General features: G+C 33.4%; 5 protein-coding genes across 10 annotated transcripts; 2 read left to right on the top strand and 3 right to left on the bottom strand.

The window, feature by feature from the left end:
• Window positions 1-25: 25 nt before the first annotated feature.
• Window positions 26-1,148, bottom strand: LOC144471758 (calcium load-activated calcium channel). Its single transcript, XM_078184130.1, has 4 exons — window positions 980-1,148; window positions 806-883; window positions 395-714; window positions 26-328 (listed from the first exon to the last, which is right to left on the bottom strand). The coding sequence occupies exons 1-4, from the start codon at window positions 1,038-1,040 to the stop codon at window positions 236-238; spliced, it is 552 nt and encodes a 183-aa protein (XP_078040256.1). The 5' UTR covers window positions 1,041-1,148; the 3' UTR covers window positions 26-235.
• A 109-nt stretch (window positions 1,149-1,257) lies between these two features.
• LOC144471756 (DNA (cytosine-5)-methyltransferase PliMCI) lies at window positions 1,258-7,458 on the bottom strand. The gene is made up of 15 exons (XM_078184122.1): window positions 7,121-7,458; window positions 6,472-7,042; window positions 5,991-6,354; window positions 5,589-5,912; window positions 5,373-5,525; window positions 4,835-5,294; window positions 4,569-4,768; window positions 4,074-4,491; window positions 3,675-3,998; window positions 3,455-3,606; window positions 3,038-3,372; window positions 2,850-2,961; window positions 2,629-2,778; window positions 2,331-2,497; window positions 1,258-2,246 (listed from the first exon to the last, which is right to left on the bottom strand). Exons 1-15 carry the CDS (start codon window positions 7,242-7,244, stop codon window positions 1,772-1,774), a joined length of 4,329 nt encoding a protein of 1,442 aa, XP_078040248.1. The 5' UTR covers window positions 7,245-7,458; the 3' UTR covers window positions 1,258-1,771.
• A 1,497-nt stretch (window positions 7,459-8,955) lies between these two features.
• LOC144471805 (U3 small nucleolar RNA-associated protein 4 homolog) lies at window positions 8,956-14,140 on the top strand. Of its 3 annotated transcripts, none has more exons than XM_078184257.1 (5): window positions 8,956-9,660; window positions 9,737-11,276; window positions 11,376-11,678; window positions 11,751-11,886; window positions 13,432-14,140. In XM_078184257.1, the coding sequence occupies exons 1-4, from the start codon at window positions 9,557-9,559 to the stop codon at window positions 11,865-11,867; spliced, it is 2,064 nt and encodes a 687-aa protein (XP_078040383.1). In that variant the 5' UTR covers window positions 8,956-9,556; the 3' UTR covers window positions 11,868-11,886; window positions 13,432-14,140. The 3 variants fall into 3 exon arrangements, with proteins under 3 accessions (XP_078040383.1, XP_078040382.1, XP_078040381.1); XM_078184256.1 differs by lacking the exon at window positions 13,432-14,140 and adding an exon at window positions 12,307-12,471; XM_078184255.1 differs by lacking the exon at window positions 13,432-14,140 and having other exon boundaries at window positions 11,751-12,034.
• On the bottom strand, window positions 12,318-13,110 carry LOC144471809 (uncharacterized). The gene is made up of 3 exons (XM_078184274.1): window positions 12,834-13,110; window positions 12,676-12,760; window positions 12,318-12,593 (listed from the first exon to the last, which is right to left on the bottom strand). The coding sequence occupies exons 1-3, from the start codon at window positions 12,935-12,937 to the stop codon at window positions 12,318-12,320; spliced, it is 465 nt and encodes a 154-aa protein (XP_078040400.1). The 5' UTR covers window positions 12,938-13,110.
• Window positions 14,141-14,287: 147 nt separating the features above from the next.
• On the top strand, window positions 14,288-15,796 carry LOC144471810 (uncharacterized). Of its 4 annotated transcripts, none has more exons than XM_078184278.1 (2): window positions 14,288-14,536; window positions 14,699-15,796. In XM_078184278.1, exon 2 carries the CDS (start codon window positions 14,807-14,809, stop codon window positions 15,107-15,109), a length of 303 nt encoding a protein of 100 aa, XP_078040404.1. In that variant the 5' UTR covers window positions 14,288-14,536; window positions 14,699-14,806; the 3' UTR covers window positions 15,110-15,796. The 4 variants fall into 4 exon arrangements, with proteins under 4 accessions (XP_078040404.1, XP_078040403.1, XP_078040401.1 ...); XM_078184277.1 differs by having other exon boundaries at window positions 14,288-14,569; window positions 14,699-15,795; XM_078184275.1 differs by having other exon boundaries at window positions 14,288-14,460; window positions 14,699-15,794.
• The last annotated feature ends 16 nt before the right edge of the window (window positions 15,797-15,812 follow it).

Here is a 15,812-nt window from a genome sequence, read left to right as displayed (position 1 = left end):
TAAAAATAATTAAAGGAAGAATATATACCAGTATTAAATATATATTTATTGTATACGAACTAAATATATTCATAATTTACAATATACACATAAAGTAGATATATTTTAATTTTAATGTGCATGTAATGAAATGTTTTTGCATAACAGTCATTCATATAATCAAAGAATATCACCTCACCGAAATTTTACTAGTAATTATAAAATTTTTATTAATTAATTTCATATTTGACTAATTTTATTTAAATTGCTGTGGTGGAGGTCCGAAGATGCTTCCACTTTGTTTGCTTGCAGTTCTGGATGGTGCAAATCCAAGCATTTTTTGAATATTCTATAAATAATGTTTCCATTAAATAATTTTGTTTTAACAAGGAATATTACGTACAATTAAACGTACCTGTCTTATGCTCATTGTGCAGAGTATGTAGAGGAAGATAAATGAACATTCTGTGTAATCATCGCCAGGAAGGTTCCTATGTGACAAACCTTGTATCCAACTAATCGGAATAAAAGGCAACCTTGCCACAACTCTGCCATCGAAGATGCTGTTAAACATGCTCAAAAGAGCTGTGAATGCAAATCCAATTGCAAACATTGATTTCATTTTCACAAGAGACAAGTCCCTATTGTTGTTTTTTAATCTCTCCTCCTCTCGTTCTATTTTTTTCTTTTGCTGTTTATCCAATGAGTCACCATGTGCCTCTTTTATTTTTTCCACTAAAATCAATTCAATGATTTAAATGCACAAACAATTTGTCAGGTTTTCCTGAAAGTACTTTGCAATTAATGTTATCACTTAAAAACTTACACTTTTTACTTTGTTTCTCCACCTCAGCCTTTAATTTTTGATACTTTTCTGTTCGATAAACCATTAGCCATGTTAAACCTATAAATATCGAAAATTATATTAAAAAACAATAACGATAAAATATACAGTATAACCTTAATTAAAATATCGGGAAAAATTCTTGTAATTTCGTACCTTCACCTAATAAAGCAGTACATATACTGATGAACACTATTAAAATGGTATCTGCCCACATATTAAACAAACTATTTATTAAATATTGCTTAAATTATTCAGACATGTAATGCATGTCTTGCTACGTTGGAATTCCGACTCATGTTAAGCCTGGAACAGCTGTGAATGGGTACAGTATGCATTTTTCAATGCATTTAAGAATGATAAAAAAAATCAAGATGTCTCACTTACATGAAATATTAAGAAAAAAACAATGTATGGTAGAAAAGAAATGATTTTGTTTAAGACATGAGATTTTGTTATAAAGACTTTATTTCACAATAAATATTCCTTGTGTTATTTAATCATTTTATTTGTCGTTATCTCTCTTCTAAAACTATGTTGATAAACAATTTTATTTTTAACACATAACTGTAAAAAGGTACAATATATACATACGACGTGATAATTGTTATAAATGAGTCCTTTCACGAAAACAATTTTCGACACGACATGCACATAATTATTTAATATTTCCGACGTAATTAAAAATACTGATCCCACAATTTAAAAGTTACGCATGAAAATAATTGTTGCATTTTCTACTGATAACATTGCACAATAGTTGTGCATCACATAATACTTTTGGTCACGTAAATGGTATAAGGAAGCATCTACATATTTTTACTGGACACGTATTGGTAAATTTATGTAGATAAAAAAGACATCTATAACATATTGTGCTACCATTAAGATTCAATACAATAGTTTATCATAAATATCAATACTTTTAACATTACTTTAACATTGCTATCAGTCGCTGAAACCGTTTAGTTTTTTCTCTAATTGCTCGGTGCTCTCGGTTGTTAAACATTTTCTTATCTCGAAGCCAAGTGCAGCGCCTAATGGTGGCGGTACGGCATTGCCAATTTGGCGATGCTTGTCAAGTATGTTTCCATAAAAGCGGAAAGAATCTGGGAAGCCTTGTGATCTGGCGCATTCCCTTACGCTTACAACCCTGGTTTGTTCAGGATGTAAAACGCGGCCTTGTTTGCCCATAGGTTCAGGATTAGTAATCGTCGTGCCAAAGAAGCCATCCCATTCCAATCTACCATATAACCCTGCCCAGTGATTATGACGATTTCCAGTGTGAGGTAAACACCACGGAATTAAGGTATTGTACTGTCTGGCCATCGGATCACAAGCGTTGCCTGCACAACAGCTGCAGACTCCACGAAATGCTCCAGTGGAACTTTTACCAGCTTTTTTATCGTGATGGGTATATTCCCTGCAATGAGACAAAATTATTTAATTAATGTATCTATCATTGCTTCCGTTTACTCTCAAAAACACAATGATGAATTATACTTACAATTTTTTAGAATACGTTCCATCACCTAGACGTACCGTAATGTTTGGTAAATCTCGCCAATCGGATCCGCTTGCGATTGGAATATGTGCTATTCGCGCTTCAACTAAGGGTGCCATATCTTTGCAAATATGATCCTGCAGTATGGCATCTGGTTCTTTACGTCTTACCTAGAAACAAAAGCTAATTTCAGTAAAATTCCTATTATCAAGTACGTTTGCTACAAATCTGGTAATTCAGGAGCTAAAAGTATATGCTCATATGGAGAGTAAGTTATTACTGATGAACAATTCGTTTTTACCTTTCTTTGAAAATGAGAGGTTGGCTCGTCCCCATAGGCCATTTCTTCCTTACTCCAACCGTTTCTAATATTAGGTAAATCAGACATCGCGTCACGAACGCTAATTGTCCTGTATGGTGCTGATTCCGTCCAATCACAATTAGATGAATACTATAAATAAGAAAAAACATTGACGAATTCGTTCGAAAAATGATTTCTATGTAAATATTATAACAACATACTTTTTTATTATCAACAATAACGCTTAATTGACATGCCCGTTTGCTGAACACATGAGTTGGTTCTGGATATTTTGGCAGTGTTTCTCCAGGTGCAGCAGCTAATATTATTAGTCTGAATCCATAAAAATAAAAAATTAAAATGTTACTCAAAGTATACAATTTGGTTCAAATAAATTAGCTATACATACCTTCTTCTAGTTTGTGGAATGCCATAATTACCAGCTTGTAAAATACCAAATGTACACTGATAACCCATTCGAACAAGACATCTCAATGTCAATTTGAGAACCATACTTCTTTTAAAGGAAACGAAATTTCTAACATTTTCCATGATAAAATATTTTGGTCTATAATAATCACAATAAGACAAACAAGATACTACTAATGAGTTTTTAAATAACGAATATTGTCGTGAATTGAATCGGTTCATGCCACTGAAGCCTTGGCATGGTGGTCCACCACATAATAATTCTACTTCTCCTTTCTGAGGTAAACGTTGACCATTATTGTCAGAAACGTCACCCTGTAAAGAGCATGTGACAATTTTATATACATACAAATATATACACCTCTTCGGACTGTGCATATTCAACCATGTAACTTACATTCATAACTTTCTGTAAAAGTACATTGCAATCCTCGCAAAACACAATTGTATCAGGATTGTTGAGCCGATATGCACACGCAGCTGGTTCTTCTCTCTCAATTGCCCAACGATTATCTACGATACCAGCTTGTCGCAGTCCTTCGGATAATCCTACAACATAGAGTTTAAGTAAAAACTAAGCATGGAATAAAATACATCACATTAATGTTTATACTAACCGCCGCAACCAGCAAACACATCCAATGTTTTCAATTTTTTTGGCACACTACAGTAATTTACTGGTTTGTCAATCGTTTTTTTAGCATCATTGTTTTCAAATGTTTTATTTTTGCATTTTGATTTTCCTTTTCCCTTTCCTGGTTTCCCAATATTCAAAGCACGATTTGGTGGATCAACGAATGTCCTTTCTATTGCGTTATAAGCTTGAGAAAAGTAGAAACGATTTGGACCACCTGCGGTCCATTCCTCCACGGATTCGTCCAAATTTTCTGAACACGCCAAATAACATTTACCTACCACGTCCGAAAACTTTACACTGCAAACTGTTAAAATTAAATTGAGTTGATTAATCTCTCTATTTCCTTGATTTTTCATAAAATAAATGATCATTCTTTTACCTTCATCGCTCCAATACACCATATTAAGATCAATTTGATGCATTAGTGTAAGTCCTTTATGTGTGTTTTCTGGTCGATACATCTTGTTTACTTTAATCCATATATCGGACGAAGCAACTAATTTATTATTGGTTGTTGCATAAATCGAGTTAATGTAACCAATGTGAAAGGGTTCGGGCGTATCGTAATTTGAACCTTTCACGTGATCAGAAGATTTTCTATAGTATTCTGGATACATATCCTCATCAACCTTCCCTTTCTTTATCTTCGAACTAATGTGATATGTAGACGTATATTTGTATTTCAAAGCTGCAGGTGAAATGAATACAGCAGAACCAACTCGAAATTCCTCCCCTTTGTATTTTACAACGCTGTACGTGACTTCTTTGCTACTCTTTTCTTCTTCTTTGTCAAAGACCTGAACAAACAAGTATTGATTTTATACTAAGAATTAGATACATAGACGGAAAAAAGTTATGCTCTTATTTTATTTACCTTTGGCGTATAATAACATTGCAATGTTGTGAATCGTACACAAGCAGGACAAAATCGGTGACTAATTTCTTTTCGTTGGCAGACTGGATCAGGAGGAGGATCTTCAAAACGAGCTGTTTCAGGCGTATATCGCTTTTGATAGAAAAATGTTCTTCCATCTTTATTTTGTATTTCATCTTCTGGTAATAAATCTGCGTTTCCTAAAAATGACACCAATGTTTAGTAATTAATGTGATGAATTCTTTAGTAATAAATGAGGTACTTACCTAATTCATGCCAATTCTGTGAACTAGCTTTATAAATGACAGTTGCCTTAGATTTTACAGAAGTAAATGGAACATTATCGCATTCATCAAGCAAAAATACTTCTAATGGGTCCGATGTTTCACCAAGTACAGTGTCACTACCTCTTCTAAACCAATTCGCATGGCATAATTTTGCCCCACTTTTGTCCTCCCACATATACATGACTTTAGCTATTTGCAGTGGTACAGTAGGATCATTCGATTCAATCAATACAAAGTCATTTATTTTTATCTCTTCATCAACAACCATAACTGACTTATAAAATGTTCTTCGTCCATCGTCAATAATCTGTTCTCCCACCCACGTGATTTCTTTTTCAACATGTTTGAATTCTTTTAGAATCATTTTCTGTGTAATCTTTGTATTTTCCATAAGTGCATCGTTGACCTCGTCATCTTCTTGGTCTGAATCATCAGCTTCCTGAAAAATAAATAAAGCTATAACACGCGTTTACTTTATGTGTATGAATATTCATAGACTTTTATTAAAGTTCATTACTTGAATGGCCATGTTCGGACATCTTCTTTTATTACAAGCTTGTTTGCTCTTCCCAGACCCACCAAACTTAATCATATCCTTACAAGCAGAACAAACTCCGCAATCTGGTTGTTGACAAGTTTCACAGACTCCACATCTATGTCTTTTAGGACCCTATTTAAAATATTACATCTAATACACTGAATTTCACTTATTGTAAAAATGTGAGATACGTACAGATACATCTTTTTCGTTGTTTGTAGCCAATTGTTCAGAGAAAAAGGTTTCAAACATATTTTTAACTAATTTTGTAGTTGTAGCTTTTGTCCATCCAATTTTTTTCTTTTGATCTCTTGGTTGTATTCTACGCAACGCAATTCGTTTATTTAATGTTACACCCGCAAGTGTTACTAATGCTCGCATACATGGATTCGTAATTAATAGGGGATCCTCAGGTCTTGCTGATGCATCGAAGGAAATGACTTGATCACAGATAAACTGAGCATATCTTAATAAAGAATCTTCTGTAAATCTAGACAATCCCTTTGGAGGGACTATAGTCTAAAAAAAAAAAAACAAAAAAATTAAGAAAAGTCCAACATTCCTTGCACACAGTATACATCATATTTTTAGACTCACCTGTAATTTATTCAATAAATCTTCATAAGAAGGATTAATCTCATCCAATAAGAATTCTATAACTATTTTACTCATATAAATTTTTTCTTTCACTGAATCCATGAATGGTGCATAAGCTTCAGCAGGTTGCATCAGTATATATTCAGCAAATGCTGTTGTAAATCCTACAAGAGCTAGTTCTCCACCATCAAAACCTGACACCCACCACTCATTTATTGGTCCCATATCTTTAGTAGGCACACCACCCTCTGGACATGCATTTTCCTCATAAATAGGTTTCATAAAACCAGAAAAATAAAGTATTACATTTTTCTCAATCAGGCCGGTGTCAAAAGCACACAAATGTCCATTCTTATCATATACACTATAAACAAAAAGTTAAATAATGATCTTTTAACATGTAATACAATTTCAATAGCAATTAAAAAGCAAAAACAAGGGAAATGTATTTCGTTATTGTATCTACCATAAAATAACTTACCAAAAGTCAGTTAACTTATTCTGTGGTCTTTCGTCACCTTCATAAACTGTGGCTTCTTCTCCTGTAAATAAAGATAACTTGGGATCTGTTAGCCCGATAAGTTCATCTACTGCTCCATTGGGATGTCCTGGATATATCTTTAAATCAGGATTGTTCAGGTTTTGACAACAATATTCACACTTTTGATGAATATTCGGGGGTTTCTGAAGCAATGGTTTTGATTCATCCACATTTATATTGCATTCCTCCGTCTTAGTCTTCTTAAGAGTATTGCTTTCAAGATCATCGCTCGAGTCTACTTGTTCATAATTCAAGTCATTTTCAAGCTTAGCACAATTTCCTAACATTTCTTCTTTTTGTTCCAGCATAGGAGTCTTGGCTTCTAATTCTTCAGCTGCATTACTTTTTCTTTTAGTAGGTTTCTTAGATTGATTCTTTTGTTTAGGTGATACATTTTTAGTGACATTCTCATTAACTCTGTGCAAACTTGTAATATCTGTATTTACATATCTTCCACTACGAAGCTTCTTTCTATCTTTATTTACTTCTGGAACTGTTATAGCTTCATTCACTGATAAAAAGCCAATTTAAGCATATCAATACTAATATTGTTGTAATACTACTTTCAAATAATATTTAAGCAGCTTACCTGTATTCTTGTTTTCCTTATTAACATGATCATTTATGGGTATTTGATGCCTTTCTGCATCCTCAACCTGTGTTTGTTTTTCTGTCTCGTAACTCTCTGTGTTTGCGGTGATAGTCGATATCATGGTGAATTAAATCCAATAATTCACTGAACTCTCGAGAATCTGTCTTTCGACTCGAAATATGAGCTCCTTACATCTAAACAGTAACAACTCTAATAGGAATGTATGTACTTGTAATGTTAGAGATAATTACAAATGAACACGTTTTCCCATAGTTTCATGGATGCGTTATACACACGCAAGAAACAGAACATGTACGCTGATAGTGTACCGCCAAAATCTTTCAAAGCCTGTTTACATGAAAACGCCATTTCTACATAATCATGCATAGATACATACACACATACATGTGTATGAAATAGATGTTGAACACGATACACACTAGATGCCCCAAAAATGTTGTCAATTGTAAACCCTTGAAAGGGACGATTCCTGAGGTAATCTGAATGTATTTTTTTCTTAGTGAAAATGTTATTTGCGTCTTTCTTAAGCAATTAGTAATGAAAATCACGGACCAATCAAAGAACGACAACAGTCTACAAACCAGACGTGATGGCTTTAGCTTATATATATGATGTATGCGTATATGTCAGTCTATAGCGCGCTTGCGTGATACATTTTCATCGTTCTGCAGTTTCATGTTAAAAAATGTTATTACAGCATAAATAATGATTTGAAACGTTAAAAATATTTTCCACTGAAATGCTTAAATACAACTAATAATCATTCAATATGTCAGCATAATATTACGTAGTAAAATACATAGGTATATACATATGTCACTTTTACGAGATATACATAACATCTGGTATATGATTATCAATTATACTACTGTATTATATTTTTCGAAAAAGAAGTTGCTTTTTTAGCAGAAATTAGTATTTAAATGAGGATTTTTTAGGATTTCATTATTTCTTAGAAGTATTGATAATATTAGATCGATTTTTCAGAAATCTTAATAAAATTAGTTTTATCTTAGAAATACATCATACATTATAGGTAATCCTATCAATAAAACAAATTGAAAATACTAGTCTTTTTAATATCATTATTACATTTCTTTGTATTACATCTGGAAATCTCCAATTTCATAAGTGGATGTAATATAGTCACATTATGTTAATATGATTTTGTAAAGGTTTAACATCATTGTAAAAAGTTGACATGCGTACGTTATTACTTTATACGTATTTACAATTACATTTACTTTAATACATAAGTACATAGTTATTTATGCTTTTAAGTGCATAATGTCAATACCGGTCTACAACTTACAAAAAATGCTACGAAGATGAGTCACGAGCAATGTGACTTAAAATGGTTAAATTGATCACGAGTGTCACAACGTCACTAACTTTATTGACACGCTGACATACGTTACATATATGTTGACGTATACCATTCTTTTCCTGTAGCAAAACCAGGATAACCACCTTGTAGTGTTTTAATGCTTATTAATTAACTTTTATGTAATCATATGACGTTGTCATCTATATTGATGTGTATATATCTAATGTTACGTATTTTTCTGTGATATTAAGGGATTAATGTGACAGTCAAAACAACGAGAAATAAGTTGAGAAAATTAAAAGACACTATATTGTCCGAAATTTTAAATGCGTATTCTACGATTTCTGAATAAAGTTTGCCGTTTTCGCAAGTCTTGAATCTTCCAGCTTCCTTTCCCGTTCCTCTTTCGCGACCAGTAGGAAAATTGGAGTCCTTCAGCTCGTCACTGATTAGTTGGATGGCCCACCTTCCGGTCATAGCTCGATGGTGATCGCTGGTGGTGATGCCTCGGCAACGCGCGCACGAGGATGAATGCGTGTGGGATTTTATCGGCGCGCGAAGGAAAAGGCTTGTTAAAGTGTAGGTGGTGGGGATACTACGCGCGAAGATTTCAGGCTCGGGATCCGAGAAATCCTTGACTAAAGATTAATGACTGCCCATCCTGAAGGACTCAGAGCTTTGATTCTGTATGCATGAAATTAGAGATCTTTCAAGAGGTTACATAACTCCTATATTCCTTAATTAATCTTACCAACTAAACTTCCGTCGAGGAATATAAACATCTAGGAACATGAAAATCTCTAGAGATATTCTCTGAGGGCAATTTATAGTGGCAGTAAAAAACGGAAGCCGGGAAAACCGCGCCACGAGTTTAGTCTTTAGAGATCTTTAGTAGCATTTAGCAATCTTTTTCAGACCGTGTCCCGTGTCTATACGTTCAGTTTTATTAAGTCGTATTACAGACAATGTGCTATGCAGTACCGCACGGGCACACTGTGTATTATTTCTTTCAAGCATATTCCTACACGTTTGTATAATTAGATTAACAATATTATTGTTAATGATCCTGTGAATATAAATAAATCATGTCTACTTGTAAAATACATAATATTAATTTCTATAATTTGGAACCTCGTTCTTTTACTTGTTTGTCTTACGAATCAAAAACAAGAAAGTTAGCGCTTGCGAGGTTAGTTTTTGTGTACATGTATAAAGTTAGCATGGTGAATACAGCTGTACTAAATGTTTGACGAACTTTTTTACAGAAATGATAATTCCATTGAAGTCTGGAATGTTGCGAATGCACCTTTTGTGGAATGTACAATAGCTGGATGTCAAGAAAACTCCATAGAGAGTATTCTATGGATTGGTCGAAGGCTGTTTTCAACAGGTCTTCATGGAATGATAACAGAATACAATTTAACAACATTGTCTATTAAAAGCGAAGTTGCAGTTACAGGAGGTGCTGCTTGGTGCATGGATCTTAATCATGAGAAAACTTGTTTAGCTGTTGGTACAGAAGATGGATATATCAATACATTTACTGTAACCAGCGATGCTCTGATATATGAAAGAATTTTTGATAAACAGAAGGGAAGAATTCTTTGCATCAAATGGGACAATACAGGAGAAATGATATACACTGGATCTATAGATACAATTAGGGTTTGGAGTGCTATATCTGGTCTTGCAATTCATAAGATGACAACATCTAGAAAAGACACTAAAAAAGAAACTATTATATGGTGTCTAGCTGTTACAGATGATAATGTTATAGTTTCTGGAGATTCGCGTGGTTGTTTATCATTTTGGGATCCTCACATGGGCACCTTAATCGAATCACATGAAAGCCATACAGCAGACATATTAGCTGTTACATTATCCCATGATATGAACATTGTATATTGTGCTGGTGTAGATCCTGTAGTGAGAAGTTTCTGTAAAATAATTACAAAATCTACTGGCAAACCGCAATGGGTAAAAGGTATTGAAAGGCGATTGCATGCCCATGATGTGAGAGCTCTCGTGGATGCAGATGGAAAATTATACTCAGCTGGTGTGGATGGATATCTAGCTCAATCAAGTTATCCACCTAAGGTCCTTGTTAAATATCCCCCATTACTTCAGCCACCATGCTCCACTGTTTGTAGAAAATCTAAGTGTATTCTGTTAAGATACACAAATTTCCTCGAACTCTGGAGGCTCGGTTCCCCTGTTAAAGTCCCTCCAGAGTCTGTTCATCCTGGTATGATCCATCAGCTGGAAGAGGAGCCGATAAAATTGTTACAATTGAAAACTAAAGGAGATGAAAATATCATTTCTTGTGCTATCAATAAGGATTCAAAAACGATTGTGTATTCAACTGAGAGTCATGTTAGGGTTTTCAACTTTGATGTTGTCGAAGGAGAGACACATTTGTCGAAGAACGATTCCGACATTTCTGCAACTAGAATACAGAAAATGTTATTCAGTCCAAATGGTAAATTATTTGTAGCGATTAACAATGATGGAAAAAAGAATACTGTGACATTATATAAAGTAGAGAAGAAGCGGTTAAGACATCTTGGTTTTTTCCACACGGAGGAAGAGTCTATTGTAAATGTTGGACTAGTTTGCTTCTCTCCTGACAGCAAATATTTTGTCTGTGCTGACCGTCAAGGTGCAATTGCTATATACAATGTTAGTGAAACTGTGAGCACAGATGCGCCTGCCGCATGGCAGCTACCTAAATATAATTGTCCTCCAACAGCCATGGCTGTGCAGAAAGACACCCTGAACTTGGTTGTGGTGTATTCTGACCACAAGGTAAGGAAAATGAAATCAACTGTAAAATATTAACAACATTAGGACGAAATAATCCTGCTTCGTAAAATGGTGTATTGATACTAACAGATTTCATTTCAGATCGTTGAGTACAACATTCTGCAAAGGCAGTACACAAATTTTTCAAACAATTTGCAAAGCCGGTTATCGAAGCAATGGCTGGCGCGGCCCTTTCCTATAACGAACATAATCTTTGATCAACGAAATGAGAATATTATAATAATGCACGATGATTCGGCAGTATACGTGATCAATAAGTCGAACGAGTTCCCGGAAAAAGAAACGAAAATTCTGAAACGAGAAAACGGCGAGATTACAGAGGACAGTAGTTCCATTCTGAGCTCACAGTCTCACCAAACTTTCCAAGTTCTCAGAAAGTATAAGGTAATTTCAGTTTTTTATTTAAACGAGTTTCAAGATCAAAATAAGGAGAAACGTTGTTTACATTATTTTCAGCATCTGGTTTATTTAGACTGGTTAAACGACGAAGAAATGGTTGCAGTCGATGTGAACCCGATAGCTCTGACAGAAAAATTACCACCGGTACTCAAAAAGATGTGGTTTGGTGGATGAAACTGAGTCTTGTTTTACGGTGACTAAATATTATGTACAAAGCTATCAGCATATTTTCTATCGAAATATTAACCTAACTGTTTACAAGTAAACATGTGGCGGCCTATTTTTTAATACACGTGTTACAGTGTATAATACGTTATACATAGATAAAACTGTGCAGTCTATAGTTTGTACTAATGCCTCGAGTCAAGATTAACACTAAGATTCATAAAACCCATCATTTTTAGCGGTGCTAGAAACGGGAAATATTTTTTATAAATGAAAAAGTCATTATTCTGCTATCTTTCTAATTTCAAATATTCTAATACAATGCACTTATAAGTAAGTCATCTTTGTTCATATTACGGGCTTTATAAAAGTTTAATTACCTTATGTAGTATGCGGAACCTTAAAGAATGATATTTTTTTAACAGTCCGATAATTGATTACCTTACAGTTATACGAGTTTTAACCGAGAAAGATGAACCTTTGTTGTTTAACGCGGAACTTGCCCGGTTCTTCGGGTAGTTCAATCGTCCATTTTGGTGAAATGTACCAACGACCGGTGAATTCGAGACTGTATTCAGGACCAAATGATCGTAGACCCACCATTCCAGATGTCGTTTTAGGAATGGTCGATGATGGCTTTAGTGGAATTGGTGAGCGTTTAATCACATCTTCTGATGGTTTGCGTTGGAAGGTATTTACTGGAATTCCTTTCTTTCTACATTCTTCGGCCAGCACCTACGATCAACGATACTGGGACACATTAAAATTTGAGTGATGAATCTTCTTTACCCTATACCCCAAATTTCTTCATAGCTACCTTTTTAAAGAATTCGCCAGTTAGATGTTCATATTTTATAGGCCAATGACGTTGGAATATTTTGTCTTGTAAAATTATTTCTTTGCTAAAATTCGATAATGTTATTTATCAAAAGACTATTTCTATATGCAAACGAAAAACTAACGGGTTGTGTGTACCAGATCTTGTCGAAAGTCACCGCATTTCTCGCTTGATCTTTCCGCCTCGCGTGACCTTTATCGATCTTCCTATCCTCAATCTTCTCTTGTCCTTTATCCGCCATCTGTTTTGAATCACTGAGTTATAAAGCTGCAAAACCGAATAACTTAATCGCGAGATATCAAAGAATAGACTGCACCCTCGTTGTTCTTCGCGGTTTGTTCGATATCTTCGTTGCTATAGTTGATCTCATCTTTGAAGGACCAGAACTCCTTTCTATTGATAGCATTGATTCGGAAATTTTTGAAGTGCTATTATAATTCAATGTCGTCAATCGATATTTGTAAATTCGAACTACATTGCCTTAATCATTATATAAACATTTGTTAAGTTGAATCAATTTCTATTTATTTTCCAACATTCTTCATTTTCTCATACTAACATTCAAGTCGATGCAATAATTAGCTAAGCCAGATCCTGCTGAAAAATATTTCTACGCATATTGAACATCGTTTACAAATGCTAAAGATGTGGTCAAGACTTTTGTCGAGAATCCTATAAAAGAATAGTTCTCATTCTTCGAAGCTTATAAATCGAATATTGCGCCGCGTGTTTCAGATGAAGCGCCAGGCGTACGGATACGTGAAAATGTAGAGCATAGTAAAGTGAGATGAGTTACATTAGTGTAGGTATGATGTGCTATCTTGCTCATTCGCTGTTTTCTCTCTTTGTCATTGACTATGAGGGCAGCACTGTTCAGCCGTGGATCGTCAGCCAATCAGAGCACCGCAATTTTCTGCATTCTTTCAATTAAAAGATCACTACGTACATATGTCCGTAATTAATACTGAAATTGACTGTATTTATATAATGTATACTGCTTACTTTTTCATGGATAACCCATGTAAGGTTTAACAGCCTAATAAATAAAAAGAAAAGTTCGTAATTTTGTCCACGTTTCAGTGCTACATAAGATATTGCGAAAGCAGCATTTTCATTTATATTGCAATGTTTATCGTATTGTACAAATACAAAAATGTACAACTTAAAAACATAAAAAGTCCTTCTTCTTAATATATTTAAACCCGTTTATAAAATATTATCTTCATGCATTTATATCTATACACAGTGTAAAATGTGTTAAATGACTCGTTTCGGCACTTTGCCGTAAATGTCGCTGTAAATGTTTTCGATTTATGTATTTATCATTATAGAAAAATTTAATATTAATTAAAATCATTATAATCGGTTCTTAATCTACATTATTAATACAAATAAATGAATAATTGTTATAGTATTTTTTTCTTCATAAGTCGATAATTAAAATAACATTGCGTATCATTGAATTAAAGCTCTACAATGAATATTACGATAGCTCCCTCTATTTTTTGTTATTTATTTCTGTTTGTGTTCGATTTATATGAACTTTAGTGTAAATATTGTCAATTGGACAAACAATTAAAATGTTTTATCAATTTCCATACATTTTTTTTATTCAAACTTAAGTACATAATTTCATGTATATATTTGACAATTTTTGAAGTTACGTATATTCATTAGTTATACGCATTTCTGTATTTCATGGTTTGATGAGAGAATACGGTTTAATTGATTGACTTTAAGGTCTAGTATAGAAGTTTCTTAAAAGTATGTAATATTTATCACATTATTAATTACATATTACCAGTAATATTATAAGCAACGTCTTTGCTATCCAGTAATGGTACACATTTAAGAAGCTATACTATTTATTGAGGTTAAAAATTTCTTAAAATTGCTCGATTTTATTTATATGTGGTAATCGATATTGTTTTTATTAAGTAGGAATCACAAATGCAGAAGTAATTTACAAATTTAATAAAAAATCTTTTATTTATAATTTTAGATGCATACAGTGGATAAATAAAATCATATTATTGTGCTGTCTCTTCATAAACCTAAGAAGCTGTTACTTACTGTTTATACATTTTGACTAAACGTGGAGAGCACAAACATGACAGAAGAATACGATGAATTTTTGGAGGAATGTGAGAATGAATTTAAAGATCGATATACAGAGAAGGACAGTGAGTTTATGAAAATTAAAAATTTAGAATTGAAAAATCCACCGATTATGGATCCTTGGTACAATAAACCTCGTAGATCACAGAATGAGTGGTCACAAAATCAAGGTCATGGTAGACGCAATAATGATAGAGGTAGAGATGAAAGAAACAGACATGAAAGAAGTGATAGACACGACAGATATGACAGAACAGCTGAGAGAAGATACCAACGTCGTTATAGGCCATTCTAACAATCCTTTATTCTAATGACTTGACTTTATTTTGTACATAGATTGATACATTATGTAGGACTGTAAAATAAAATGTTTGTAATAAATAATCTTTTCATTGAAAATACATTATAAACGTACTTTTATCATCTGTCATATACGTATAGATTGAATTGTTTATTTTTCCAATCAATTCGTTTTCAATCGAAATTATGTAGCTCCGTATTGATAACGAGTAAAGTTACGAAAAGTGTAAACGTATGTAATACCTTTAGAATCTTATGAAACTACGAATATCTTTATAGATACGAATATCTTTATATTTCTATTATAGATATCTTATGAAACTACGAATTATCATTATATAATGTATTTATATAACTTTTAAATAACCGTAATTTCTGTAATTAGCTATTAGAACTTTGACATTTCATATGCAAAACATATGTTTCTTCTGTATTTTCGACTCTGTATCCTTTGTCTTTGTTGAGTATGTATGCACATGTAACTAAATTTGATGAAATAAAAACAGGAGACAGGAGGTATTTTTGTACGCATTGATACTTGGGCCATATACCTTTTGGCTTAGACTCAAATAAAGATTACTGTGTGTATGCTAGAGTAGTGGTGTTCGATTGCTATAAGGAACTGTACTTACTTTTTCCAATATATCTCAAAATTGGTGAAATAGATTAAATTAAAACTTACTGACACACAAAGGAAT

This window comes from Augochlora pura, chromosome 6, assembly GCF_028453695.1.
Source record: "Augochlora pura isolate Apur16 chromosome 6, APUR_v2.2.1, whole genome shotgun sequence".
Classification (NCBI taxonomy): Eukaryota; Metazoa; Arthropoda; class Insecta; order Hymenoptera; family Halictidae; genus Augochlora; species Augochlora pura.
Note: the sequence above shows the minus strand (reverse complement) of the source record. Positions and strands in the feature narration are given on the sequence as shown.